Genomic DNA, 26,078 nt, shown 5'->3' on the forward strand with positions numbered 1-26,078 from the left:
TGCTCTAAGGCAACAACCTGTCAAACAGCTCATGTTTGGGAGAAAGCTTAGGCTTTGTTATGTGGCTGGTGGCTTTTTGCCTTAGTGATGGAAAAAAGAAGAAAAACCAGCATGTTTAGATTGCAGGTGACCTTCATTTCATTTCCCAGAGGATTGGAACAGCTGTGCAAAAGCAATGGAATTCAGTCAGTGCAGGTTTTGCATCTGTGTTGTCAAAGTGTATCCCAGTCATGCTGCATCTTGGTGGGACCCTGGCAGTGGGCACTTAGCAGGGCTTGTGTGTTCTTTAAGCAGCATCATCCATGACCCCAAAAACTGTTAGAGTAGCTCAAGGTTTCAGGTTGTGCTTGTGAAGTAGATTAAAGGAGCAGCATGAACTCAGGTACTGCAGTTTCTTTTGCCATCCTCAGCCCACCTCTCCTGAGGCACACAAAAAGTGCCTGAAGCTGTAATCCATTCCCAGGACCTGACTTTGATATGATTTTATGGAGAAAAATGCTGAATATCCCTCCTAATGTCTTGGCTTTCTTCTCCTCAGGTGGTGAGAACATCAAGAGCATAAATCAGCAGTCAGGAGCACACGTGGAGCTGCAGAGAAACCCACCCCCAAACACAGACCCTGGTGTAAGAATATTCACAATCAGAGGGGTCCCCCAGCAAATCGAGCTCGCTAGACACCTCATAGATGAGAAAGTTGGTGTAAGTTCCATCCCTGCTCTCTTGCTCTGTCCCTTTCAGACTTGCTGTTGTCACTCTTGGGTACAAGTAGGCCTGGACTCACAGGATGGCACAGAATGCACGTGCTTGCATTGTTCAGCTTCAGAACCATTTGCCTCTTAGCAGCTGGCTTGAACTGGATGGCCCTCCAGCATCCATTTGGTTAATTTTTGCTGTGGTCCCAGAAGGATTTGACTGTTGACATAATCCTGGGTAGTGTATACAGCTATATGAGAGGGAAGAACAGCAATAATAAGGTGTGAAAAAGCTGTCAGAGGAGATTTTTTGAAAGGCAGACAAGTGTGTCACTGTGTGAGAATGACACAGTCCTGGCAGCATCATCCTGAAAGTAAAACACTCAGCTTGCTCTGTAAGTTCAGGATGACTTATCTTACACTTAATGCAGTGCTGTGGTATTGAAGTTTAATGAAGTCATGCTGCAGTACTACTGAATGAGGACACTTTGGTAAAAAAAGTATGGAAAATACTGAACTGGGGCATGGCAAAGCTGAAAAGCTGCCTTCATGCTGAATTGAGAGGAGAAGGCTTGACACCAACCTCAGGATCCACGTGTCCCAGGCTGTCTTCTCTCCTTTCTTACTACTCATAGTAGCTGCCTCCACCCTGCACTTGGAGCTGGCATTAAATATTTGTGGATTCTGTGGCAGGGTACCAGCATGGGTGGACCTGGAGGATTTGGTCAAAGTCCCTTCAGCCAAGCACCTGCTACACCTCATCAAAAGTAAGCTGCTGCATCTCCTCACCACGGGCTGGGGGAATGGCTGGGAGCTAGAAAGTGCTGGGAGAAGGGTGGAGGGCCCTGAAGGGGTGGGGTGTGAGTGGAGCCTTTTAAAGGCTGAGCATTCAGAAGCAAAAGCAAGTGAGCTCAATGCTTTAAGCTTGGCTACAGGAAAGATTTCACCTGTTAAATGATGCACAGGTAGGTATTGGCATCTCCAAAATTCCTATCTCTAGTGCAGTGAGCATGGAAAGAAGCCTGAACTGCACAGAGCACAAGGAGTGCTGTTCAGTGTGATGTATCTTCACCTTGGCTTCATGAACAGACTGATTCCAAGGCAGGACATAGCAGTTCACACCTGCACAGCTTTCCTTTTGCTCCCATGTTGCCTGTTTGATCAGCAGCTGCTGACTATACAGCTTCTCTTCTCTGGGCAGCTTCATGTCTGTGCCTTGGTAAGTATTTTATTGTCTACTTGAGCATGGCTTTTTGTCCTCTGCAGTGGTCCTCAGGCGTTCATGACACAGGGCTGGGGCAGCACCTACCAGACGTGGCAGCAGCCTGGACAGCAAGTCCCAAGTAAGTACCAGGGCCTGGAGAAGGGTTGGTGTTCCCTCTGCAGTGGCAGGATCACCCATGAGACCACGTGTGGGAAAGCAGCAGAGCAGTTTTACTGAGCAGAGCAGAAGTGTGTGGAGGCACGTGCTGGTGGCTGAGCTCAGAAGGAGCTGAAGGATGTGGAAAACTTCTGCTTTTTGTGTGCTTAAGTGCTTATTGCCTCTTTCTACTCTTTGGGTAGAAACTTGGTCATTGCTGTCTGTTCCTCTCTTTACAAAAACATTCCTGCCTCTGGCTCTCTTCTCCCAGGATTCTCCAGGCAAGCACTTTCTAACCACCCTTTTCCCTAAAAGGTGCTGAGCCCTCCCATCTCTTTGTTCTTGACCTTATAGTTTCTTGCTTATTTTCTTATTTAATTATTCCTTACAAGCTTTTATCACTATTCAAATTCCAGACTGATGGAGCAACAGGGGAGAGGGATGCAGGAAATGGAAGGAAGGTTAGGGAGGGCTTCTGTACTGGTCATTTCTTCCTGAAAGTCTTTTGAGTCCAAATTGAGCAGTTTGGAATGGGGAATTGCCTTTTCAAAATAATTCAAGTACTAAATGTTGGTGGTGATGCTGTAGCTGCACCATCCTGTGTCTCCAACAGCTGAGGAATGGTTTGCCTTGAACAGAGCAGATTCATGTCTGCTTGGTAATCTCAAAGCTCATGTGATGGTGATAATGTCCAAAGGACCTTTGCAGTCACAATATTTTAAGAAATACAAATTTTTTAATTGTCTGGTCTCATAAACTAAAGCTAAGCACCAAAAGGTGTGTGGAGGGTTAATTTTAAAGGGGTTTAATGGCAGATCCTTTTCACTGCTAAGGCTGATTTAACAATGAAGCAGATTTTGAATTTTGGTATAAATTCCCACCCTTTGCAGTGCCTGAGGTAGAGGAATCATTGCAGGGACAATGCCTGCAGTTGCACTTGTGATTCCCTGTAACACTGATCACCTTTGAGTGTTTATGACTCATTATTGTGAATATGTGAAATTTGGAAATCTCAGTGCTGCTTTGTTAACTTGCTGCACTTCTGAAATGTGTGCTGTGGTGGCACATGGGAACCCTGCATGGGAAGTGTGTGTTAAACTCTGGATGAATCCTCCCTCTTAGCAGTTACAGCCAGAAATGATGACTTTCCCTTTGAGCTCTAGGGTCTTGGAGAAGGTCAGCAGTTGTTCTGGTTTCAGCACATTAAAATGTAGTGATGGACTTTTTCTTGTGTACAGGGGTGGAATGGTATGGTACTGAAGAAGAGTATTTTCTCAATAACTTGTTTTACAGGAAAAATTGTTACTCTACTCCTTTGCCTTGCACCCCCAAGGGCTCTGAACTTCCCTGAGCTTTGGGAAGCAGAGCAGTCAGTGCAGCAGGGAAAGCTCCACAGAAATGTTTAAGTTTTATCTTCCATAGATATTATTCCTTGGAATGAATGCTTACAAAACTGCATTGCTCTTTGCCGTGCAAGATGCCTTTAGAAACTCACCTTGGTAACTTAATTTCTTCCTCACCTTCCTGAAACATCCCCTCATGCTGCCCACCAGTCCCTGGGGAGAGAAGAATCTCCCTTCCTGCAGCAGATAATGTCTCAGGCTCACCCCTCCTGGCTTTGGAGCCTGCTGTAGGAAGCACAGCCCCCTGATGACCAATAATGCAGCTCATACTCCAGTTTTGCACTGTCAGGTTCAGGTGGCTCCCAAAGCCCTGGAGCTTGTCCTTCCATTGTCCTTCCCCATGTGGGTTTAGTCCCACACTGCTGCCTTTTGGAGGCAGGTGTGTTTTATTTCTGCAGTTGAACCTGATGGAAGATGTTGGCTCTCTAGTTCCATGTGTGCTCAGGATGCTCCCTGTTCCTGTTTGAAGGCAGGCTGGGTGAGGAGAGAGGACACACATAAAATGCTTTAAGAACCTTCACCACTCTTCTCTGCTGCAGTGGTGCCCAGGTGCAGCTCACCAAGGTGTAGGAGGATTGTTGTAGAAATAGGTAAATACCTGATTTGCAGTTTTTAATGTGCAAACGGCCTTGTGCAGGGTCCCTGGCCCGAGTGCTGCAGCCTGTGTGTCACAGCTCTGTCAGCCCTGTCACAGCACTGCTGTCCTGGGGACAGCCTCGAGTGCCCTGCTTGTGGGAGGAGGGGCAGACCCCCACCCCCTACACATGTATTTAGATTTTAATTACTTCCCCCATCTTAAATAAATTAACTGGCTGGGGAAACATTTTGCTGTGCAATGCATTTAGCTGCGTGTCCTTTCAGCCTGCTGTGGACTGTAATTCTCCGAGAAGAAAAGGCATTGAAGGAGGTCCTTTGTTGGCATTAGCAGGTGGACAGTTGAGGCAGCCTTGACCTCTGCCAGCAAAGGTCCTGACTTGTAGCGTTGGTCAAGTCTTTTAACCCGCTTTTATGCCCCTGGACAGGACACTGCTGCCCTGTTCCCTCCACCCACTTCACACTTGCAGTGTTTTATTTTCCCCTTCCCCCACTTCAAAGCCCCCCTCGGGCCAGCGTGGGGCTGGGCTGTGCACAGAGCTGGGATGGGATGGGGAGAGCTCTGCTCCACCCGTGTCCTCTGTCCCTGCTCTCTCCTTGTCCCCAGTGCTCGTGCTCCCCACTCCTGCTGTGCCTCTCTGCAGCTCCAGTGCTGTGTTTGCTGCTGGTGTGTCCTGTGGCTCACTGAGGGCTCTGTGCCTCCTGCTGGGGTCCAGGGAAGTGTGGGAAGGGCAGGGATCCTTCCTCTCTCTCTGCTGTGGCACCTGGATGTGCTGGGTTGAAGGTTCCTTAGTGCTTCAAAGATGGGGGATCTGTGCTGGGTGGAGCCCAAGGTTTGGAATCTTTGAGGAGACACTGGCACCGCTTCCCTTGGAGGAGCAGGAGCCCAGATATGACACCATGAGCCAGCTGCAGCTGTTTGGGATATTGTGGCTGCTCTTCAGTGATGCCTGGGCTGTCCCCCCTGGGCGATGGAGCTGGCTGTACCCTGTGGCCAGGGGAGGAGGTGGCTGCACCCTGTGCGGGGCTCATGGCACCTTGAGGAGTCGACAGCTGAGTGGCTGCCCCAGAGTCGTGCAGGTCATGCTGTGGAGGCTCATGTGTGTGCAGAGTGTGTGGAAGGACATTGCTCGCAGGTCCCTCAGCTCTGCTCCACTGAGAAGACCGGGGTGAAGGATGAAGCCCCTGAGAAATAAATTAGTGACTCAAAACATGGCCGTTCCCTTGGCAGCTCTGTGGAGGTGACAGATCTCAGCTGTGTCAGGTGTCTCAGCTCTCCTGAGTGCAAGCAGACTGGGAGCCCAGGGTGGCTGATTGCAGGCTGGGCAGCTCCTACTACGTGCTCTGCCTTGAGCAGGTCCCAGCAGGGTGACATTTGGCTTGATGCCCTTCAGCACATGAGGTGAGATCAGGAACTCCAGCTTTTCTTCAGCTTCCCCTGAACTGAAGATGCCCAACACTGTAGAAAAGGGGAAGCTGAAGTGTCAAGTCTGGGCAGCTGGGGTAGACCCAGGGCCTGTCTAGTGGAGAGGTGGATGTCACTGGCTGGAAACTGTCACCTGTTCCATACTGACGTGCCCCTTGTTGTCATCTTTGCACAGGCCAACAGAGCCAGCAGCAGAACAGCCATCCCGATTACAGCAAAGCATGGGAGGAGTATTTCAAAAAACAGAGTGAGTGAAACAGGCTTCCTGGAGATGAATCAGCTCTTGTCACAAGGAGTTAACTCTAATCTGATGACTTGCATCTCCATCCCTGCCGTTTTTAGCTTCCAGTCCTTTGCAGATGCCCCCTGGCCCTGCCCTGTTGGTGATGGTGCATGTAGGAAAGCTCTCGGTTGTGCTGTCGCCTCTCGGGAGAGCAGCTCCCACCGAGCCCCTCGTGCCCCTGCTTGCAGCCAGCCTGGCTGGGGGAGCACAGAGCACGCAGGAGCTGCTGCTGGCAGAACCCAGGGAGCTGCAGCTGGGTTGTGAGAGGGTAGGAGAGCTCGTGGAAGGTCACAGGCCTGGCTCTCTGTGCCGTGTTCCGGAGTGCATGATCCCGACCTCTAGACTTGCTTTGACATGGAGCTGCTGGAGGCTTTGCACCGTTGAGGATGAGGGGTGTGCAGGCTGTCAGGCTGTCCGTGCAGCTGCAGGAACGCTCTGGGTGCTTTCTGCCTGCTCTTGGCTTGTCCCTCACAGTCAGCTTGGAGCCCATCCTGCCGTCCCACGCAGCGGAGCCGGTGTCACTCTGTCAGGTGTCTGCAACAGCTGGAAGGGGGCTGGCTCTTCATTAAGCTTGGCAAAAGGAGATCCTAAGCCTGGGCTTGGACTTCTGGAGTTGCTTATCTCTTTTTCTTTTTTCTTCTTCCCCTCCAGGTCATGCTGCCAGTGCTGCTTCTCAGGCAAGTTCCCAGCCGGACTACACGATGGCTTGGGCAGAGTATTACCGACAGCAGGCTGCCTACTATGGGCAGACACTAGGGCAGGCTCAGGCCCACAGCCAGGTCTGTATTCACCCTCCCCAAACCCCTCTGCTCCTTCTCTTGGGCAATTGGGTATATTGGCTTTGCCTTAGTGTAGGGACTATCCTTCAGACTTACAGGGTGAAGCAGAGATGTTTTGTGGCTGAGGAAGTGATCACGGAAGCGTTGCCTCAGCATCAAAGTCTTGTTTTCTTGTACCGGTTGGGTGAGAGGTTTTTTAGGAGAGGACTGGGAGGTTATTTGTTTCTCCTGGGAGCCTTTCCTTATAGACCCCAGACAGCTGTTTGACTTTGGGGAATTAAAGTAAAAGGAATGATGAATCCAGGCTGGTGAGGCAGCACAGCACTGAACTGGGAGTGCAGGCACTGCCTTTTCTCATGCTGCGACAGGAGCTGTGTGCTCACCATCTCCCTGTCCCAAAAGAGACCAAAACCATTGAAAAATAATTTATATTAACCTGCTTTTGAGTGAAATCTCCCTTCAGCTGTTACTCAGTGCACCAGAGAGTTGTGTGAGATTTATCCTAATCACACTTTGTGCTTCATGGAGCAAACAAAGCGGCAAAAACTTTGTGCAAAGCACAGGGGCACCTTGCTGTGGTCTGACATTTGTCCCTCCTGCTCCACATTTAGCTGCGGCTCCGGGAGCAGAGGCTGCTGTGGATGCCAGCCCCAGCAGCTGCTCTGTCCAGCTCTGTCCAGCTCTGCCTTGCTCTCCCCTGCTCTCCCTTCTCTCCCTGCTCTCTCTTCTGTCCCCTGCTCTGCCCAGCTCTGCCCTGCTCTCCCTGCTCTCCCTGCTCTCTCTTCTGTCCCCTGCTCTGCCCAGCTCTGCCCTGCTCTCCCTGCTCTCCCTGCTCTCTCTTCTGTCCCCAGCTCTCCCCAGCTCTCGCTGCTCTCCCCAGCGAGGTGGAGCCGGCGCTGCCGCAGGCGCTGCCCAGGGCTGACCTGGACACGGTGATGATGAAAGGGCTTCTCTTCATTCCTCGCCGAGCCTGCCCTGCTAGAGAGAGGGATCTTGTTTGGTGAGGGCAGCGGAGCTCTGGGACAGCGTTGGGGCTCTGGTGGCAGCTCAGAGCATCCTTTGAGCTCTGTTTCCCGCTCAGCTGCAGCGGGGACAGACCTGTGCTCGGCAGCTTGGATCATTTTCCTGCTGCTCAGTAACTTTTCCTTTTCTCTCCTCTCTCTTTTTCTTTCCAGGAGCAGTAGAACAAGGTCCTCGTGGCAATTTTTTTTCTTTGGAATCGTTGTGGAAGAAAACCTTTTTGTAACAGAGGTTTCTAGATTTGCAACATTTTGATGAAGACTTTTCTGTTTGTGAAACACTAGCTGTAGGATAATCTATACTGAACTTTTCTAAGAATCAGGAACAATTAGTAATGTACTAAACGTATGGACATGCTGGTAATTTTGTTTCCAAATTTATATTAAAAAAAACCTCCGGGATTCTTTTTGGAGAGAAGCCAGAGAATTTGCAGGCACCAAAACGCACCCCAGAGCTGTGACATTTCAACATGTGGGTTTTTTGTGTGTTTTTTTTTTTTCCTTTTAATTTTCGATCTTTTCTGTTGGAACAGAAAGAGTGGCTTGGAAGTCTTAGGTGGTATGTAACAAATCTTAAAAAGAAAAAAAAAATTTAAACAGTATTTAAATATTCTTAAATATGTAAATTCATTAAATGTTTTACTTCTAATTTCTTGTATCTTGGCTGTCTTTGATTTTATTGCATTTTTAAAAAACTGAACTATGATATGTATTGTAATTAATGATATGATTTCTGTATTTGAAACAGTTACTGTTTGCAAGTTGGGGGGGCATTTTGTAGGGTTTGTATAATTTCTAGAGTCTAAAGGGGTAATATAAGAACGTGTTAATTTTTTTAGCAATACATGTTTTCATGTCTCCATTGGTAGTTGCATTTATGTATCTAAGACCTCCAAGCTTGTTAAAAAAAAGAAAAACAAAAAAAAAAGAAAGAAAAAAAACTTCTTCTATGCTCTCAGAAATATAAATACTGTTATTTTTAATATTAAAATGAATCTGCTATTAGTACCTTTAACAAACACTGTGGAACTTAAAACCGTATAAAAGGTAGTAACTATTTTTTAATTCCAAGGTGTTTTCTGCTTTTTCGTTTCTTTTAAATATTTTCTTATCTAATATTTGTCAAATTACCTAGAGAAATAAATGAATCTAGTATTAACCACAGTATGCGCAAAATAATTTTGATTTAATAAAAGGGATAATATGATTTCTGATGTTTACTGTAGTGTTTCTTGTACAGATAACAGTGTATTTTTAAAGGAAAAACGGAATTGAAGCTATTTTTTCTTGCATTTTTAATTGCCCTCCGGGACATTCCGTTTTTAAATGTACTGAATTTACTGTTCTTGGGTTCTTTCCTTATTTTTCCTTATGCTTGAAATGTCTAACTATAAAGAACCGCGATTGGATAATGTTGAGCATGGTGTTAAAAAAAAAAAAAAAGTGTTCTTTTTATTTGACTGACAGTTGCATTTTACACTCTATATAATAAAATTTCCACAAGGTGTCTTGTGGGCCAAGTATTTCCCGTCTCTTGGACTCCCTTGTTCCCCGCTCGTCGCGCCGTGTCCCGGGGAGTTTGGGTGGGCACTGAGGGCAGGATCAGCTTTGATTTTGGAGAAACTCTCCCTGTCACATCCCCTTGATGCTGTTCTGGAGAAACTCTCACTGTCACATCACTCTGGTGCTGTTCTGGAGAAATTCTGTCACTGTCACATTGCCCTGGTGCTGTTCTAGAGAAACTTTGTCACTGTCACATCCCCCTGGTGCTGTGACACCGAGGATTCTCATGGAAGTTTCTGTGTTTGCTGCCGTTTGGGTCAGAAGGGTCCTGGCAGGGTCTGTGTTAACACCAGGAGGTTTCCTCTGCAGCCCTGTAAGGTTTTACTGCTTAGGAGTTGGCAGCCCTTGTTTTTAAGGCTCTGGACTTGTTGCTCTTCTCCAGCTTTGTGGCTGAATCCATCAGGATCTGTCCCTGGAGCAGCACTGATGGGAGGGATGTGGCTCCGACCTTATCAGGTATGGAGGGCATTAACTGTGCCCAGGCCAAGCCTGGCAACATCTGTAGCTCCTTCAGGGATCCTTTTCTTGTAAAATGTGAGTTCTGAGCAGCCTAAGGCAGCTCCGTGCCCTGCTCCCAGGCAGAGCCGTGGGGGTTTGTGACGGGGGAAGGGAGGAAAGAAGATCCCATCTGCAGAGCCGGGAGCGGGAGGCACATTGAGAGCCGGAAGAAAAGGAGATGTAGCATCTCTAAATATACCTCCAGAGAATCAAGAGAGACATTGAAAGATGGGATGGTAAAAGCCACTTGGAAAGAGGGGAGAGGGGGAAAAAATGGCTAGAGGAGGGCATAAAGGCTGCTGATGGGAATTGGGAGCGGGCATTACCGAGAAGACTTCCTTCTAATTCATCTTCCAAGCTCTGTGCCAAAACAGCATTTGGCATGGTTCACAGGGAGCAATTGTGTGATAATGAACCCTAAGGTGTCCCTTAATTGAAGACTGAGGATTACAGATTGTGCCAATAGTCGTAAATGGCGTAGGATTGTGGGAGGATGCATTTTCTTAAATGTATCTGTAAGTACAGATGAGTGAGTCTCCCCAGTGAAATGCTCCTACTATAAATTATGGAAATATCTCTTTCTGATGCAACCTTTTATTGAGGGGGTGGGGCAGCAGCACAAGAAATAGTTTGCAAGCCTTTGAAATTTGGCCTGTCATTAAGATGGTGCCTGCAAAGCTGGGGTTTCATCAGCAGTCTGCTGTCCTGGAAGGATGAAGTGCTTGAAACGTTCCCAAGTTCACCAATTTGTTTTCCATTATTGCTGCCTGCTCTGGGCAGAGAGGCCGCGGATGTTGAACTGTTGTGAGTCCATGATGGGCTGGAGAGGGGCAGGGTTTGAGGCAGAGATGTCTCAGCACTTCATGAGGAGCTGATGGCCCCTGGGTTCCTCCAAGGCCTCCTCCAGCCCTGCTGCTTTCCTGGTTTGTGTCCATCCGAGGTGCTCTGGGACCATCAGATGGTCACTCCCACCCAGGGCTGGACACTTTTCACTCTGGGTCTGCCGGTAGTTCCTCGTGTCCTGGCTCGGGTGTGTGGTGCAGCCCAGAAGCTGCTGTGGTGCCTTCAAAGCCAAGTCTTGGTGTCCAGGAGAGGAACCAAATCTCCTGCTCAGCCCTGGGCAGATTTAACCCCAGGTAATGTGGATTAAGCCCCGGCTGCACTGGGTTTTGGGGCAGGAACTGGAGCAGGAGCAGCCCCTGAGGGCTGGGCAGGACAAGGGACACATTTGGGACTTTGGGGTCCATGAATGGTGATGGGGATGGTGCTGCCTTTTCCTCCTCGCAGGGACCCAGAGCCCAGCCTGGGGCCAGGACAGAATCCTGAGGGGCAGGGAGGTGATCCCATCAGTTCAGTCTGGGGAAGGCTCAGCCTCCAGAGTGTGACATTTGGGAAGAGTCAATGGCCTTTGACAAAAATCCTCAATCCCTCTCCAGAGTCCTTGGCTCAGGCACAGGATGGCTCTGCTGCCCCAGAATGAATCCATCTCACTCCTGCCCAGCTCTGCTGGGTTTGTGGGGGTGTCTGGACCGTGTCCCACAGGACCCCCCAAGCTGGCAGCACCCACCCCACTCTGCAGGCAGAGCCTGAGTCCTGAGCAGACATCAAACTGTGATCCTCCTGCAAACCCTTTCTGAGCAGCAGCCCTAAAAACCCTGACACTGAAGCCTCTCACTGAGTCCAGGATGACCCTGATGCTCTCCCGTGCTCTGAATTTGGGGAGCCTGAACAGGAACAGCACTTTCAGGAGTGGGAGACTTCGAGATAGACTAAAATCCTTTAATTTTGCATGATTTGAGAACAAACTACATTATAGCCATTGTGAATTAGACTGAAATTACTGTTGAAAGAGACAAGATGTGGGACCTTTTTCCCCCCTTCTCCAAGTATTTAATATTTAATTCCATTAAAGGAACGCTGTATTTACAGTAATGGGCAGCATGGTCAGAGTGAGAGCTCCTGGTGTTTAACATGGAGCTTTCCAACAGGATGTGGATCTTCACAAGGTCCCACCTGTGCTGCTGCTTCTCCCCTAAACCCACCTGGTCCCTCCCGCTCTCAGGGGGATTTTCAGGGCTATTGGTGTTTGCAGGGTGAGGAACTGGGATCTTGCAGTGTCAGTGTATCCTGTCACACAGCACATGGGTGTTTACTCCATGCAGGGAGCTGCTCATCCTTCATTTGGCTGGTTTGGAGGTTTTGCAGTGGATTTGCTGTGGGGAGCAGCAGTGCAGGGTGCCCATGGCCCGGCAGCGTTTCTCTGCTCTCATAAGGCTGGAAAAGACACAAAAGAAACTTTCCAGAATTTTAATGGTGGAAATGAACAGAAATTGGTGTTAAGTGATATGAAGATGAGTTGGAAGAGCCACAGGCCCTGGAGCCAAGGGCAGCGGGAGGGCAGAGAGCCCCATCCATGTCTGGGTAGCTCCTCAGTGATGCTGGGGATGGAGGAAGATGGCAGAGGGGAACCAGCCATCCCTGGGATGCAGGATTTGGGGCAGAGGGTACCAGATCTGCCCCGCCACTTCCCTCCAGGCCTGGGGCACCATGCACAAGGCAGGTGACCCAAAAGAGCATCTCTGGGGGTGATGTGGGGGCAGGTACCAACAGCCCCCAGATTATCTCCCTACCCTGCCCCTTATCACTTGAGGAAATCCTATTTCAAGGCCGCTCTAATGAAGCCTCTGATCTTTGCAGAGCCCGGCTCGCTGCCCTCTAATCCGGGCCGGGCCGGGGTGCAGGTGCCGCGGTGCCGGGGATTAGACGCTCCCTGCCCTTTGTGGGAGCCGTCACTCAGCGCTGCTCCCTGTCCGGCCCATTCGCCAGGGAATATTAAACTTTGCTGCCGTGCAGGCCCTACACGGGCGGGCCGGAGCCGCTGCTCTGTTTGCTTTGGGGGAAATGGGGCTGGTGAAGGGCAGGAGCTGCCGGAGGCGTCACCCGCCTGCCGGGCAGCCCCGTCCCTGCCGCCCACCCCTGTTCTGCCGTGCCCGGGCTGGTCCCGCCGCGCTGCCCCGGCCCTGGAGCAGGGCAGCTGTGCCTGGTGCTGGGATCCTGCTGCTGCCAGCCCCGGCTGCCCTCTCCCGCCGCCGGCTCCTGCGATCCCGTGCCTTTGGCCGCTGCTGGGGAGGCTCGGGCGGCTGGTCCTGGCTGTGGGCAGGGGGAGCAGAGGGGCTCACGCACGGCCCCGCACTGTCACACTGTCAAACTGTCACACTGTCACACCGTCACACCGTCACACCGTCCCCTCGGGCACCTCCCCGGCTGATGGCTCAGCGCACTGGGTCACAGCCCGCAGCTGCATTGGAGCTGATGCTGCAGGAGGGATGGGGTGCGGGACAGACGCCGGTGGGATGCGGGACAGACATCGCTGGGATGTCACTGCCCCGTCCCCACATCGCTGCCAGCAGGGAGGAAAAGGCGCAGAGATTTCCCTGTCCTTGCAGTCCGCATCCCCGCCCTGTCCCTCCGGCCGCCCCGTGCCCCCGGCGCGGCTGCCGAGGAGTCGCCCCCTCCATCCGCCACAGCCGCGCTCCCTTCGAGGCCGCCTGAGCTCGGACGCAGCTGGGACGGTGATTTTCCTCCTCCTGCTCTTGCGCGCCGTGACACCCTCGCCGACACAATCCTGGAAATAACACTTAAAAGAAAGGAAGGGGGGAAAGAAAGGCAAGGAAGCGAGCGAGAGCGCAGGGGAGAGCACTCAGCATCTCTGCTCGGCTCCGCGGCCTCCCGCAGAGTGAAATGGAGGCAAATAATGCCCCGAAGCTCCTTCCCCGAGCAGCGCGATCAGCCCGCGGCTCCAGGGGCTGCCGTGCCCTGTGCCGGAGCTTTTCCCCGCACCCAGCGCTCCGTGCCCGGGGCCGCGGGCACCGCCGAGGGCTGGCACCGCCCGGGAGCACCCGACCCATCCCCAGCGCTCCGGCCCCGCCGAGGGCAGCAGGGACAGGGAGGCAGTGCGCGGTTCGGAGGGAACAAGGGACCATTCAGCTCCGTCCATGGATGGGGCGCCTTGGGCATGGTCGCTTTCTTTTTGCCCCTGGGCGGTGGCAGCGCATCCTCCGCACCGCGCACCTGCATCAGCGCTGCGCTGGCACTGCCATGGGGAACGCCAGGAGCTGCTCTGAAACAAGGGGTGCACACATGGGAACCCCTCCTCGGTGTCCCCTCGGGCCCGGGATGAAGCTCCCCCGGTGATGGTTCAGGGGTGCTGCGTGCGGCGGGTGAAGGCACAGGTGGGATGGAGATTCCACGCCAAGGATCCGCCGGGCCCCTCGGCCCAGGCTCACCCTGGGCATCGCCCTCTCCTCGCCGCGTCCTCCTGCAGCCCCTGCTCCGCCGGCGGGAGCGTTCCCGGGCGCAGGGAACATTTGGGCACATTCCCATAACCGAGTGTCGCCAACTGCTGCGGCGGCAGGGCCCGAGCCCCTCTCCAGCGCTGCTGTTTGCTTTGCAGCCTCCTTAGCCCCCATTGAGGCTTTTCAGCTCCAGCCCCTTCAGGGGGTTTAAGTAGGTAAAACCTGAGGAAGAGGCTATTTTCCTCCCTCCCTTTTGAGCCCTGCCTTGTGCCCAAAAGGCCCCCTTGTTTCACGCGTGCCAGTCACCTGGCTGGGCCCCCAGCCCCTTTCTCTCCCAGCCTCCCTTTTCTTCCTCCTTTCTCTCTTTTGACTTTTCCAGGAGCCCTCGCTCTCCAAACGAGCTTCAGATTGGATCCAGATTGAGGTCCCTTTGTCTTTCAAGGGTTGTACTAAGCTAATTAAATGTGATCCCAACAAATAAACGCAGATCTCCCCATTACATTCAGGCCTGCCTTTCAGGCAGCACCGGGCGGCCCCTCGCCCCCGCCCGCTCCGCGCAGGGTCCCCCTCATTGAGTCCTGGCCATTGAAAGCACTGCCAGGATTTCTTTTGTGCCGGGGGTCTCCGAGCCCTTTTTCCATCAGAAAAGACCCCCAAACAGCAGCTCGGCCTTTGTGAGTTTGCAAGCAAACGCCAAAGAAAAGCCCCCTGAATGCTTTAATAAATGACACATTTAGCAACTTCGGAGGCGCCTGGCTCCTGCGGCAGCCGCAGGGGTGCGATGATCCCTCCTGCCCCGGCTCCCGCAGGGGTGCGATGATCCCTCCTGCCCCCCTTTCCCTCCGGCTCCCGGGGCATTTGCAGCCTGTGGAGGCGCAGAGGTGGCGGCCGGAGCAGCTGAGCGCCCCGGCTCGCAGCCCGGCTCTCGGCCGCGTCCCTGCCCGGCGCTCGGAGCCCGTGATGGGCTCGGCCCCGCGCCGGCAGCGGGCACCGGAGCCGCGGGCAGCGGGCAGCGGGCACCGGAGCCGCGGGCACCGGAGCAGAGGGCAGCGGGCAGCGGGCAGCGGGCACCGGAGCGGCGGGCAGCGGGCAGCGGGCACCGGAGCAGAGGGCAGCGGGCAGGGCGCGGCGGGGCCGGGGGGCTTTGGAACTCAGAGCCCGCGCTCCCTTCGCCTCGTATTAGCGCTGGCAAATCCAAAATCGTTTTTAATGACACATACCAGCCCCCCCAGCCCGGATCGGGGGCTGCGCTGGACTTCTCTCAGCTCAACTAATATCTTTTTAATGACTTTGGGAGGGGGCAGAGCCCGGCTCTGCCCTAGAGCCTGGATTGCTCCAAACAGATGTTGGGGCAGAGGGAGGGGGATGCTCTTCCCTGCCAGGGACTTTCTTCTAAAGTTCAAACGAGAGGGGAGCTTTCAATCACCGCTAAAAATGTATTTCTCCCCATTGAACAATGGGCTCCTTTCTGCGCCCGAGGGGACTCGGCTGCGATCGCGTTTCTGCTGCCGGAGAGGAGAAACCTCCGCTTTTAGGGCAAGAAAAACTCAGCTTCGAAAAGGGCTCTTCCCTGCGCCGGTTATTTTCGTAGCTCTGCATCCCTCCTGCGTTCTACTCTGTACGGAAAAAAAAAAAATAAAAATAATACAAAATTGTACTAACGAAGCACTAATCCTCCTTCCGCGCCGCAGCCCTCACCCGCCGCACCGGAGCTGCCGCGGATCTTTGCAGAGAAGCCGGGCAGCGAATGCGGGGTTGGAGGAGAGAATCGCGGCTGCTCCGGCCCGGGGCAGCGGCCGCTCCATCCCCTCAGCCCCGCTCCATCGCCGGCGGCCCCACAAGAGTTAAATTTTAAAGCAAATCAAATTCCCATTGGCCACTGTATATTATCTCAGCAGTCTTCATTTGATACCTCTTTAATACAGAAAGGAGCTTTTCAAACCCCTTTTCTCTCTTTTCTCCCCGCCACTCTTTAAGAGCAATAAATGTTCAACTGCAATAACTATAAATCAATCTCCGCTCTGTTCAAATCCTATTCATGCGAAGGGCTGGAAGAGGGGAGAGAGCTCCCCCCTCCCCCCCGCCCCCCAAAAAGCAGCTGCTGGGCTCTAATCTCCTTTCTTGCACTGTCATTCACCCTCATTTTTCCTCCATCACCCCATCCCTGCAATCTTTTCTTGTTTTGCTTTTCTTTTCTCTCTTTGCTGCATTATGATCCCATGTCTCCCCTCATCAGACCCCAACCTTGTCCAGATCCTGACCATCCCCTTGTAGGCTGTGAAAGAAAAGAAGAGTCCATGGATGTCAAATTGGTCTCAAAAAGACCATGAAAGATTGATTTGCTCCACTTTTCTTCTGCCTGACATTATTTCTGAGGGTCCTGAATGGGAAACCAGAAAGTCTGGGACTGGAATAAAGATGTTCTCTCTGTAAGGGGGAGACGGGGGGGAAAAATGCCCATTTACTCCTGGCCCATCAACCCTGCAAAACAGAGCAAAAGAAAAGAGGACTGTGGCTATTCAGAGTCAGACCAATATGTACACCTCCCAACAATATGCCAATATACTGAGGGCTTCTCTATTAACACCCATGAATATTAAAGTGCTCACTAAACGCTCAGAAGGAACTTTGGGAATATACACATGAAAATACAAGCAGCATTGTGCGGGGCTCAGAACAATGGGGCGGCGATAATGGCCCTTCTCTATTAACAGCCATGAATATTAAACTTGTTTCCTCTTAAATGTTAAAAAGGAGGGATAGCTGCGATATTAAAAAAGAGAAATGAGTAGGGGGTAAGGGGTGGGGGGGAACACACAGCAAAGCACCTTCCTAGGACCGGGAAGAAGCTTGGGGAAACAGCTGGGGATATTTAAAACCACGCAGAAAATTGAAGATTTTATTTTTCCACCTTTTTTTACCACCACCCCCCCGCACCGCCGAGCCCCCGCAGCCGGGAGCGGGGTTCAGCGCAGCCCGCACCGGAGCCGCAGGGGGTTCAAGAGCATCTATTATTGTTTTTTTTTTTTTTTTTTTTTTGTCCCGGGATAACTTGAAGGTTGAAGGGTTTTCCTGGGGAAACGGGGGAAAAAAAAATAAAAAAAGCAATCCGATGACTGGCTTGCCTCGGCGGCTGGAGGGAGCCGGTGTTGGGAACCTTTCCACCTGATGCGTTACGTTTAGCAAGGCTGAAATATTCTGACGGCTCCTCTAGCCCAAGTCCAGAAAAACAAAATAAACTTATATTTTACATTTATTAAACCAGTCCCTGGCAGGTTGTCAACATCCCCTTTCCAGGCGAAGACCCGAAAGTCAGCGCAGGTTTGGGTGCGTTCCTGACATCTGCGTTGCTTCTTGATTGGAGTAATAGAAATAATTAACTGCACATGGGTTGTAGCATCATTTCACCCAGGCCAGAAGACACTCCACGGCTTCACCCTATAAGAACACACCCAGGGGGCAGGCTGGGGGTTTGGGCTGTGCTCCGGGCACGGTGAGACCCGGCGGGGCTGCCCGCGACTCCGGGCTGCGGGCACCGGCCTTGGAGCGCCCGAGGATCCTGGGGGCCCAGCCTTCTTCCCGCAGCCCTTTCCAGCCCCTCGTCCCCATGAAAATCAAAAGAACAAGGCTAAGGAGAGGGCTCTAAGCTCCGACACAGCAGGACTAGGTTTAAAGCCGGGAAAGATTAACCCTTTGCTGAGCCGGCGAAGCTCTGGCCCCGAGGGGAGCGCTGGGTTTGGGGGGCGCCGCTCTGGTGCCGCTTCGCTGGGGAGCAGAGGAGGAGCAGAGGAGGCTGCGGAGCTCCCGGGCTCGGCAGGGCGGGGATGGGCGCCGTGGCCGGCCGGGAATGCCCGCGGGTGCGGGGATGGGGGAGATGCGGCGGCAGAGCCCCGGAGATGCTGCAGCCTCCCCGGGTGCGGGTCCGGCCCCGGGGGGACACGGCAGGGCACGGTTGTGATTGCAGGGACACGGGAGATCCACCAGCGGTTCCCGGTGCACACCTGGGCACAATTCCTGCGGGGATGCGGGATCGGGGACCGGCCGGGCGGGTGGCGGCAGCTGGATGAGCCCTGCCCCGGGGTCAAGCGGGGACCAGCCCTGGGTGGTGTCCCACCCTCCCCGTGCTCGGGGACCCTCTCCGGCATTCGGGGCAGCGGCGCCGGAGCCTCCCGGTGCTGCCGGTCCCGGCCGGGAAAGCCGGGGATGCGGGGGGCAGCGGGGAGCCGGGCACGGTCGGGGCCAGCTGCTGGGGCCTCAGCCCGTTCCCCCGGGGCTGCGGGGGCCGAACGCCGCCGAGCACCGGGAGCTGTCGGGCTCGGGGCCGCCGATTTCGTTGTGGTGCTCAGTGGCCCCAAAGCGCAGCGTTTTAGCTCCAAAACGAGCGCGGGGCCAGGTGGGGAGCGGGACCGTGCCCGAGGGTGCGCCCCGTCCGTGGGACGCCGGCGGGGACATTTGTGCCCCCATTCAGCTCTTGTGCCGTGCCCGGGACAGGTGCCCGGGTTTGGGTTTGCCCGGGCCGGGCGGCGCGGGGGCCGAGCCGGTGCGTGTGTGTGTATTGGTGTGTGTATGTGTGTGTGTGTATCCTGTGTGTTTGTGTATGTGTGTGTGCTCGCCGTGTCCCTCCCTCCCTCCAGCCACCCCACCCCTGGGAGGGGAGGGAAGGAGGAGATGGGAGGGGGGGGCTCCGACGGCTCGCCTCGCTCCGGCAGCCCCAGTCTCTCCGCCAACGTCAGGGAGGTCATTAATAACCAATTAGGAGGGTCAATGAAGCTCATATATAGCCGGGCGGGAGCCGCCGAGCCGAACGGAGCCCAGCCCGCCGCCCACCGCCCGCCGCGCCCGGCCCCGTCGCGCTCGGCCCCGCCGCCTCGCCCCCATGATGGGCTCGGTGCTGCCCGCCGAGGCCCTGGTCCTCAAGCCCGGGCTGAAGCCGCAGGGGCTCTCGCTGGCCGAGGTGATCACCTCCGACATCCTGCACAGCTTCCTCTACGGCCGCTGGAGAAACGTCCTGGGCGAGCAGCTCTTCGAGGAGAAGAGCAGCCCAAAGACAGCGTTCACGGCCGAAGTGCTGGCTCAGTCCTTCTCCGGAGGTGAGTGACCCCCCGGAGCCTCCCCGATCCCCCCGGTTTCCCCCATGGGCCCCGGGCCGGCTCCCGGAGCCCGGCGGCAGGATGCCGTCCCGGCGCCCCGCTCTCCCCAGGCGTGGGACTGGGGAAAAAGGGCTTTAAATTCATTTGGTTAACTTGGGCTTGACCTGAGAAAGTTCCCACTTAAACCGCGGGCTGGGGGGGCCGGGGCCGTCCCGCATTCAGCCTCCCGGGACAATATCTTTTCTCTCGCCCCGGCATCGCCGGGGCGTCCCAGCTCCCTTTTCCCCCTCTCGGATTTCTGTTCCTCTCTTAATTTACCATGAAGGCTAATTCCATTTCCATTCACGATATGTCAACCATCTCATCTCCCCATTTTGTAAGAGGAATTCCTGGGCCCTTTTAAACAAGCCCTCGCGCCATTCAGGCACAATGTACCGCTACAGCATTCCTAAAGGACTAATGAATTTAGAATTAGCAATTTCTTTCTAGTTGAGTTTAATGAATGCAGATCACTTTAACAGCATGACAAATTGCTGGATGGGCCGAAATAGACACCATTTAACCTCCTTTCCCAGCCCCGCTCCCTCGCCCAGCCCGGGATGCTTTTCCCAGGTACCTCCTCAATGCCCCGGGGGAACCTTGTAGCGCTTTGTGGGAGCCCGGTTGGGCGTTTAAAAGGCTCAGCCCCGGGTCTGGGCTGGGGCGGGGTCCCCGCCGCCCCCGATCTCCCTCCTCTCCCCCACCCCTGTCCCTTTCTGAGCTGCTCTCCCCCCTCGCAGAGGTGCAGAAGCTCTCCAGCCTGGTGCTGCCGTCGGAAGTGATCATCGCCCAGAGCTCCATCCCCGGGGAAGGGCTCGGCATCTTCTCCAAGACTTGGATCAAGGCTGGCACCGAGATGGGGCCGTTCACGGGCAGGGTCATCTCCCCCGAACATGTGGACCTGTGCAAGAACAACAACCTCATGTGGGAGGTAACGACCCCCCCCAAACCTCGAGCCCCGACTGATCTGGGGAGAAGCAGGGACGGGGTGCTGGGGCTCTGTCCCGCGCTTGGGCACCATCGAGCACCGTCCTTGTGCCTCAGTTTCCCCATTCATGCAAATATCTGGGCAGATGGGTTTAGGAACCCCTTGCAGGAGAAGGATGAGGTTTCCCCAGCCCTCGGGGTGCAGCCAGCCCACAGAGGGGCCCCGAGATGCTGTCGCTCGCATCCCGTGCAGGCGGATCACGCCCTGCCCTGCCCATCCCGTCCTGGTGGAACACCCGACTGGTTGCTGCCTGCACTGGCCACAGTGGACAAAATCAGCTCTGCCCTGTCCCTCGTCCCCTGCTTTGCCCCAGCCTTGGTGAGGTTAATCCTGAATGAAACCATGGAGTTTGGGGGGATCTGGGATGCACGGACATTGTGCACTAATGCACAGTGAATAGGGAGGGTTTTCCTATTTTTTTCATTTGTTTGACTCAGAATTGCACTTCTTAATTATTGTTAATTATTATTGTAATTTTATGCCTAACAGAAACTTGCCTCATCTTTCCTGGCACCCTGCTAAGCATCTTTGCAGGCCTGGCATGCACCTTCCCCCTACACCCAGGGATTCTCCTGCTCCCGTGGCAGCTGCAGGATGCTGAACAGCCCCTTCCTCTGGGGCTGAGCTGCTGCTGGGGCGCTGATGAGAAGGGAAATTGAGGAAGGTTATGCAGGGAGATAGGGGCTGGCATGACCAGCCGTGCCAGTGAGAGCAGGGCACATTTCTCAGTCCAGCACCACGAGCAGGAAAGGTTCAGCATCTCCAGCTGCTGTCAGGATCTCAGTCCCGGGGCTCTGCTGGCTTTGAGCTTGTCCCAGAAGTGGAGGGGCTCAGCCCACCGTGGGCAGCATCGCTACCAAGCGCTCTCTGCCCTCACAGGTGTTCAACGAGGACGGCACCGTGCGGTATTTCATCGATGCCAGCCAGGAGGATCACCGCAGCTGGATGACCTACATCAAATGTGCACGGAACGAGCAGGAGCAGAACCTCGAGGTGGTCCAGATCGGGAACAGCATCTTCTACAAGGCCATTGAGGTAAGTGGGGCTGAAGGGCAATGGGAATCTGCAATAGAAGAGTAGGGTGGTGGGATCCCCCACCCTGCAGACTCTCCCTCCCTTGTTCTTTGGGTTGTTGGCGGGGTGTCTGTGGAAGGACACGGCAGCTTTTCCATCCTTGGCACTCAGATCCACCTGCAAAGGTAGAAATGACAGGGAAGGGTCATTTCATGGGCTTCAGGGAATAGAGAAGGTCTCTTCTCCTCTCTGCGCCCTTTCTGTGGGCTCATGGAGTGATGTGTGTTAAACAGGGCGAGAGTAGATCCTTGTTTGGGGTGTAAAGCATGAAGAGCTGCAGTTCTGGCTCATATGGGGCTTTGGGCAAGGACAGGGTTTGGATGCTGTATTGAAAAAGTGGGATTTTGTGCAGAACCTGCTTCTTCATAGCAGGGTAAAGTTTGGGGGGTTCTGTGAAACCCAGGTGCTGAGCACAGGCTGTGCCTGACTCTGCACTTTGCCTGGGCATCGCTCTGGCTGTGCAGGGAGCCACGGGGAGGGCAGGGAGTGGGGCTGGTGCAGCTCTGCCCTGGGCTTTACACTGTGGGGTGGGGGCTCTTCCTGCCCCCTCACCCCTGTGCTCCTGCATGAGGTGCTGGTCTGTGCTGGGGTGGCACAGGGTCCCAGGGGTGGCACAGGCTGCTGTGCAGTGGGGTGATGGCTGAAGGGTGCCCACAGCTCCCTACAGGAGGCTCTGGGATGGAGGTGGGTGTCAGCTCCCCGGCATTACTGGTGACATGTGCATGCAAATCACACAGTGCCAAAGTGGGGTGACTGTGGGGACCAGCCCTGCTTATGTGCAGTGTCCCCATAACCCAATGCTATTGCAAGTGGAGAAAGGTGGTGGCTTGGGGTGTAAAGCATGAAAAGAGCTGCACAAGGCCCTGTGCCACAGCTCTGGCTTAAAGAGTCACAGGAGGGACATGTCCCAGTCCATCCCAGACCAGCACTGGCATTGTGTCGCTCCAGTATCAGGCTCAGAGTCTCACCTGGGGAGTGTTTGTAGTGGGAGAGGGTCTCAGTTGGGAATGACCATGAGCGCCTGCTGGCTCCGTGGGCATGAGCAGTGTTCTGGATTTGTCCAGGCTCCTGCACTGGCTCACAGAGCAGCACAAACCCAAATGCTCCACGGCACAGGACCACAGCAGGGCTGGGTTAGGAATTGCTGCCACGGGGTGGCAAAAGGAGAATGGGTGGGTAGGAAGAGGATCAGATATTCTCTCCTCCTGCTGGAGAGTCCCGTGTGCCCTTTGGGCTCTGCCACCTTTCCCAAGAGCTCGAAGCACTTCCCTGCTGTTCTCCTGCTGGACAACAGGCTCCAGGTGTTTCTAGTTTTAAGACCTGATATTCCTGTGGGTGGCTGTACCTGTTGTGACAGCACCTTAAGTACTTTTTACTACTGTTCTTAAATTATGCAAATAAGTAGAATAATCCCAGGTAGCCGTGGTGTAACTAGGAACACAGCTGTGGTTTTTACACCTGGTGCAGGCACAGAAGAGAGGGTGGGTGAACGAATATTTGGGTATAGCCTTGATCCAGCTGCGGGCTTGCTCCTAGGGCTGAAACACCGAGCAGTGGAGCAGAATGAGTTTAATTCTCTTGGGACAAGCAGTGAATTTGAGATTCTGAGAGTGCAGAACCCCAAGAGATGGGTGGGAGGAGGTGGGCATGAAGGGTCCCAGCTGTCACCCTGCTCCCCGAGCTCAGCAGGGCATGCACACACAGATCTGAACTTTGGTGCTGCCCTGCTCAGCACCAGAGGTGTCCATGGATAGCCATTGCCACCCTCCATCCTCTACCAGCCCTGGTGGCTTCCCAACCAGTGAATCCATCTCTTTGGATGCCTTTCTCACCTACATGCCAAAAAAACAGACCGATTAGGTAATTTTTTTCCTATTTGTCTTAGATATTTTAGTGCATTTTGCCTGTTCCTGCCCTTATTTTCTGATTAGTTTTTCCCATCCTCTTTCTCAGCAATACCAAGTTGTTGCTGCTGGAAAATAAAGCTAAGGCGGAAAGTTTTGGCCTTTGATCTGAAAGCCACAAGATTTCTGGGGGGCAAATTGAATTTCCTTTGGGGTGTACGCACATGGGTGCTCACCCTGCTGCTGGTGTGGCTGCAGCAGCTTCAGCAGAAAAAACCACACACCCATGCATGCACCCATGCAGATTGTTTTTTCCTTTCAGCAATATTATATTTGCTTGCATTAAAAATGACTAATTTTCTGTTAAGAGTAAATAATGCCAAGAAACAGTGTCATCAATTTGGGATGCAAAAAGATATTGGCTTCCTCTGCCTCCTAAATTCCTCCTCCTCTGCAGCCTAGCGAGGTATTTATGCAGAGGGACAAAGATATGAAGTCATATTCCTATTTATTTCAGATGCTTTAAATTCAACATATTTTCAGTGTTGAGGTGATTGAACCTAGCATCTGTGTTTTCTGTGGATAATATTTTACTGGAATCTAACATGCTCTGTGCACAGAAAGCCATCCTCCAAAATGCAGGATGTTCTTATTTCTGAATTAGGTTTGTAACAGCAGGGACTGCTAGGGAAAATATGTATTTCTTTATGAAGTGATGTTGTTATTGGTGTTGTTTGAACTGGTCTGAGAGGACCCATCTCCCCAGCCAGGGCTGCTGCACGAGGGGAGCCGTGAGCGGCATTTCCTGGCCGCTCGCCCCGGCCATGCGGGAACACGGCAGGAACAGCAGGGACAGGAGAATCCCATCACTGCAGGGAAATGGGAGCGTGGATGATGCAAAACCCCTGCCCTGCTCCTGTAGCTGTCCTTGGGCTGTTCCAGGCAGCTTTGGTGGGGAATACAAGCAGCGCTTCACACCTGAGCCATGGTCTCTGACAGCAGCTCCGAGCTCTCCTCTGCTCTGCGGGCTCATGAGCTGTTTGCTGGTGGATCTGCATTTCCACCTTCTAAAATCAGCCCCAACGGGGGTGGGTAGGAGATGCTGCCTGTGAAGGGTGCTGATGGCTCTGTCCAAAGAGAAAATGCTCTCCTGGAGCCCTGAGGGCTCCATGTCCCATCTCCTTGCTTTAGTCTCTGTCACTTGTGCTGGTTGTCCTTCACAACTGATTTATTTCTCCATGTCTCTGTTTCACCCTGTCCTGGTCTCTGCGAGCTGCTGGGACCTCTGGGTCCTGCACTCCGGAGATTCCAGATCTGTGCCTGTGCTCTGTAGTTGCATATTTCCCTGTAATCTCATTTGTGTCCCACTTTGGGGAGAGCCTGGACTGGGTTTGTGCTGGTGCTGAGCTGTGCCATCACCTCTAGTGCTGCATCCTGGGCTGCTCCATGCCTGCCTGTGGGTGTAGGGGACTGCTGGCAGGTCCCAGATGGCAGCAGGGTTTCACAGAAATGGGGCACAGCCAGGGTAGGTCCCAATGGATCACAGCAGGGATGGATGTTCATTGCCCCTCCCAACAACCCTTTCTTTATCTCTCTTTGTAGATGATTCCTCCAGACCAAGAGCTGCTGGTTTGGTATGGGAACTCCCACAACACCTTCCTGGGCATCCCAGGTGTGCCAGGGCTAGAAGAGGAGCAGAAGAAGAACAAACATGGTAGGTAATATCAGAAAGAGCCAAGGGTGCAGCATCCCTGCCTGCTCACCATGCCCAGCTCTGAGGCCGTTGGGTGGGCACAAGGCAGGGACGTCCCAGGGTATGTTAGATATCTCAGTTCTCTGTGGACAAGCACAGGGACTATGAAATGATCCATGCAGCTCGAGCAGGTCCTCAGAAATTCAGGGTGATGACCCCAGGCCAGTTTGCTCAAGGCTGTTGCTGGTGGGGTGTTGGCAGTCGCTGCCTGATCCAGCCAGGCAGGGAAGAGAAGTGCAGGGTGTGAGTGCAAGGCAGCCCCAACACCCCGTGAAACACCTGCATCCCCACTCTGCACTTAAGGGATCTTAACCACCAACACAGGAGGGCTTTCTCTCCTTGGGCTTTCACTCTCTGCTTGTCTCAGTGGCTCCCTGAGGTGCTTCTCCATGGCACAGCAGAGCTCAGTCTGTGTTTGGAGCCACTTCTGTGCTCCCTGACTCTGCTCCCCGCTCTGAGAGAGCCATGTCTGAGCCCAGCAGAGTGAGGGGACAAGCTAGGACTGGGGCGGGGGCTGGACAGTGTGGGTGGGGGTTCCTGAGAGTTCCTGCACCCACCTCCTCCAGCTCTGCTGCAGCCCAGGGAGGGGAAAATTGGTTTTGTGCCCATTTATAAGGGATTCATTCAGCTCAGCTTGAATGTACCCCTTACCTAAATCTGGCTGAGTGCATTCCCAGCACTGGCTGCATCCCAAAATCCTAAGAGCCAGCGAGGACAGGTGACCTCAGCAGCAGGGAGCCAGCAAGAGGGCAGTGGGGATTTTCCAAAGCACCCAGCACCTCAGGAACTTGTGCTGGGGTGAGATGCCACGCTGGAGGGCAGCGCCTGACTATCTCCTGTTGTTCCCAGAGGATTTCCACGCGGTGGAGACGGGGGCCAGCACGACGGGGCGCATGCGCTGCGTCATCTGCCACCGCGGCTTCAACTCCCGCAGCAACCTGCGCTCCCACATGCGCATCCACACCCTGGACAAGCCCTTCGTGTGCCGCTTCTGCAACCGCCGCTTCAGCCAGTCCTCCACGCTCCGCAACCACGTCCGCTTGCACACGGGCGAGCGGCCCTACAAGTGCCAGGTTTGCCAAAGTGCCTACTCCCAGCTGGCGGGGCTGCGGGCGCACCAGAAAAGCGCCCGCCACCGGCCCCCCAACGCCTCCCTGCAGGCCCACTCGCCCGCCCTGCCCGTGCCCCACCCTGCCTCCCTGGCCCATCACATCCCCACCATGGTGCTGTGAAGCCCTGGTAGGGCAGCAGGGTTTGGGACAGCAGAGACTGATGCTGAGACACGCGATGAACTGGGGGGGTGGCCCTTGGCTGAGCTGTTTTGTGTCTCAGAGAGTGTTGGGTTGTTTCTGGGCATCGCTGACTGCAGGGGGGCGGC

At 54.1% G+C, this 26,078-nt stretch overlaps 2 protein-coding genes across 8 annotated transcripts in view; both read left to right on the plus strand.

The window, feature by feature from the left end:
* The window catches only part of FUBP3 (far upstream element binding protein 3), a 38,924-nt gene extending 29,845 nt beyond the window's left edge, over positions 1-9,079 (plus strand). For 4 of the 7 annotated variants that reach the window (XM_063174850.1, XM_063174851.1, XM_063174853.1 and 1 more), the window contains 6 exons: positions 539-699; positions 1,386-1,459; positions 1,959-2,035; positions 5,651-5,722; positions 6,410-6,537; positions 7,713-9,079. In XM_063174850.1, coding sequence (XP_063030920.1) covers positions 539-699; positions 1,386-1,459; positions 1,959-2,035; positions 5,651-5,722; positions 6,410-6,537; positions 7,713-7,721 — 521 coding nt within the window. In that variant the 3' untranslated portion in view covers positions 7,722-9,079. The remainder of the gene's footprint in view (positions 1-538; positions 700-1,385; positions 1,460-1,958; positions 2,036-5,650; positions 5,723-6,409; positions 6,538-7,712) is intronic. The other 3 variants (XM_063174855.1, XM_063174852.1, XM_063174856.1) reach the window with 3 other exon arrangements.
* A 9,709-nt stretch (positions 9,080-18,788) lies between these two features.
* PRDM12 (PR/SET domain 12) lies at positions 18,789-25,932 on the plus strand. Its single transcript, XM_063174794.1, has 5 exons — positions 18,789-19,002; positions 19,782-19,972; positions 20,909-21,064; positions 24,550-24,661; positions 25,550-25,932. Exons 1-5 carry the CDS (start codon positions 18,789-18,791, stop codon positions 25,930-25,932), a joined length of 1,056 nt encoding a protein of 351 aa, XP_063030864.1.
* Positions 25,933-26,078: the final 146 nt, after the last annotated feature.

This window comes from Melospiza melodia, chromosome 22, assembly GCF_035770615.1.
Source record: "Melospiza melodia melodia isolate bMelMel2 chromosome 22, bMelMel2.pri, whole genome shotgun sequence".
Taxonomy (NCBI): Eukaryota; Metazoa; Chordata; class Aves; order Passeriformes; family Passerellidae; genus Melospiza; species Melospiza melodia.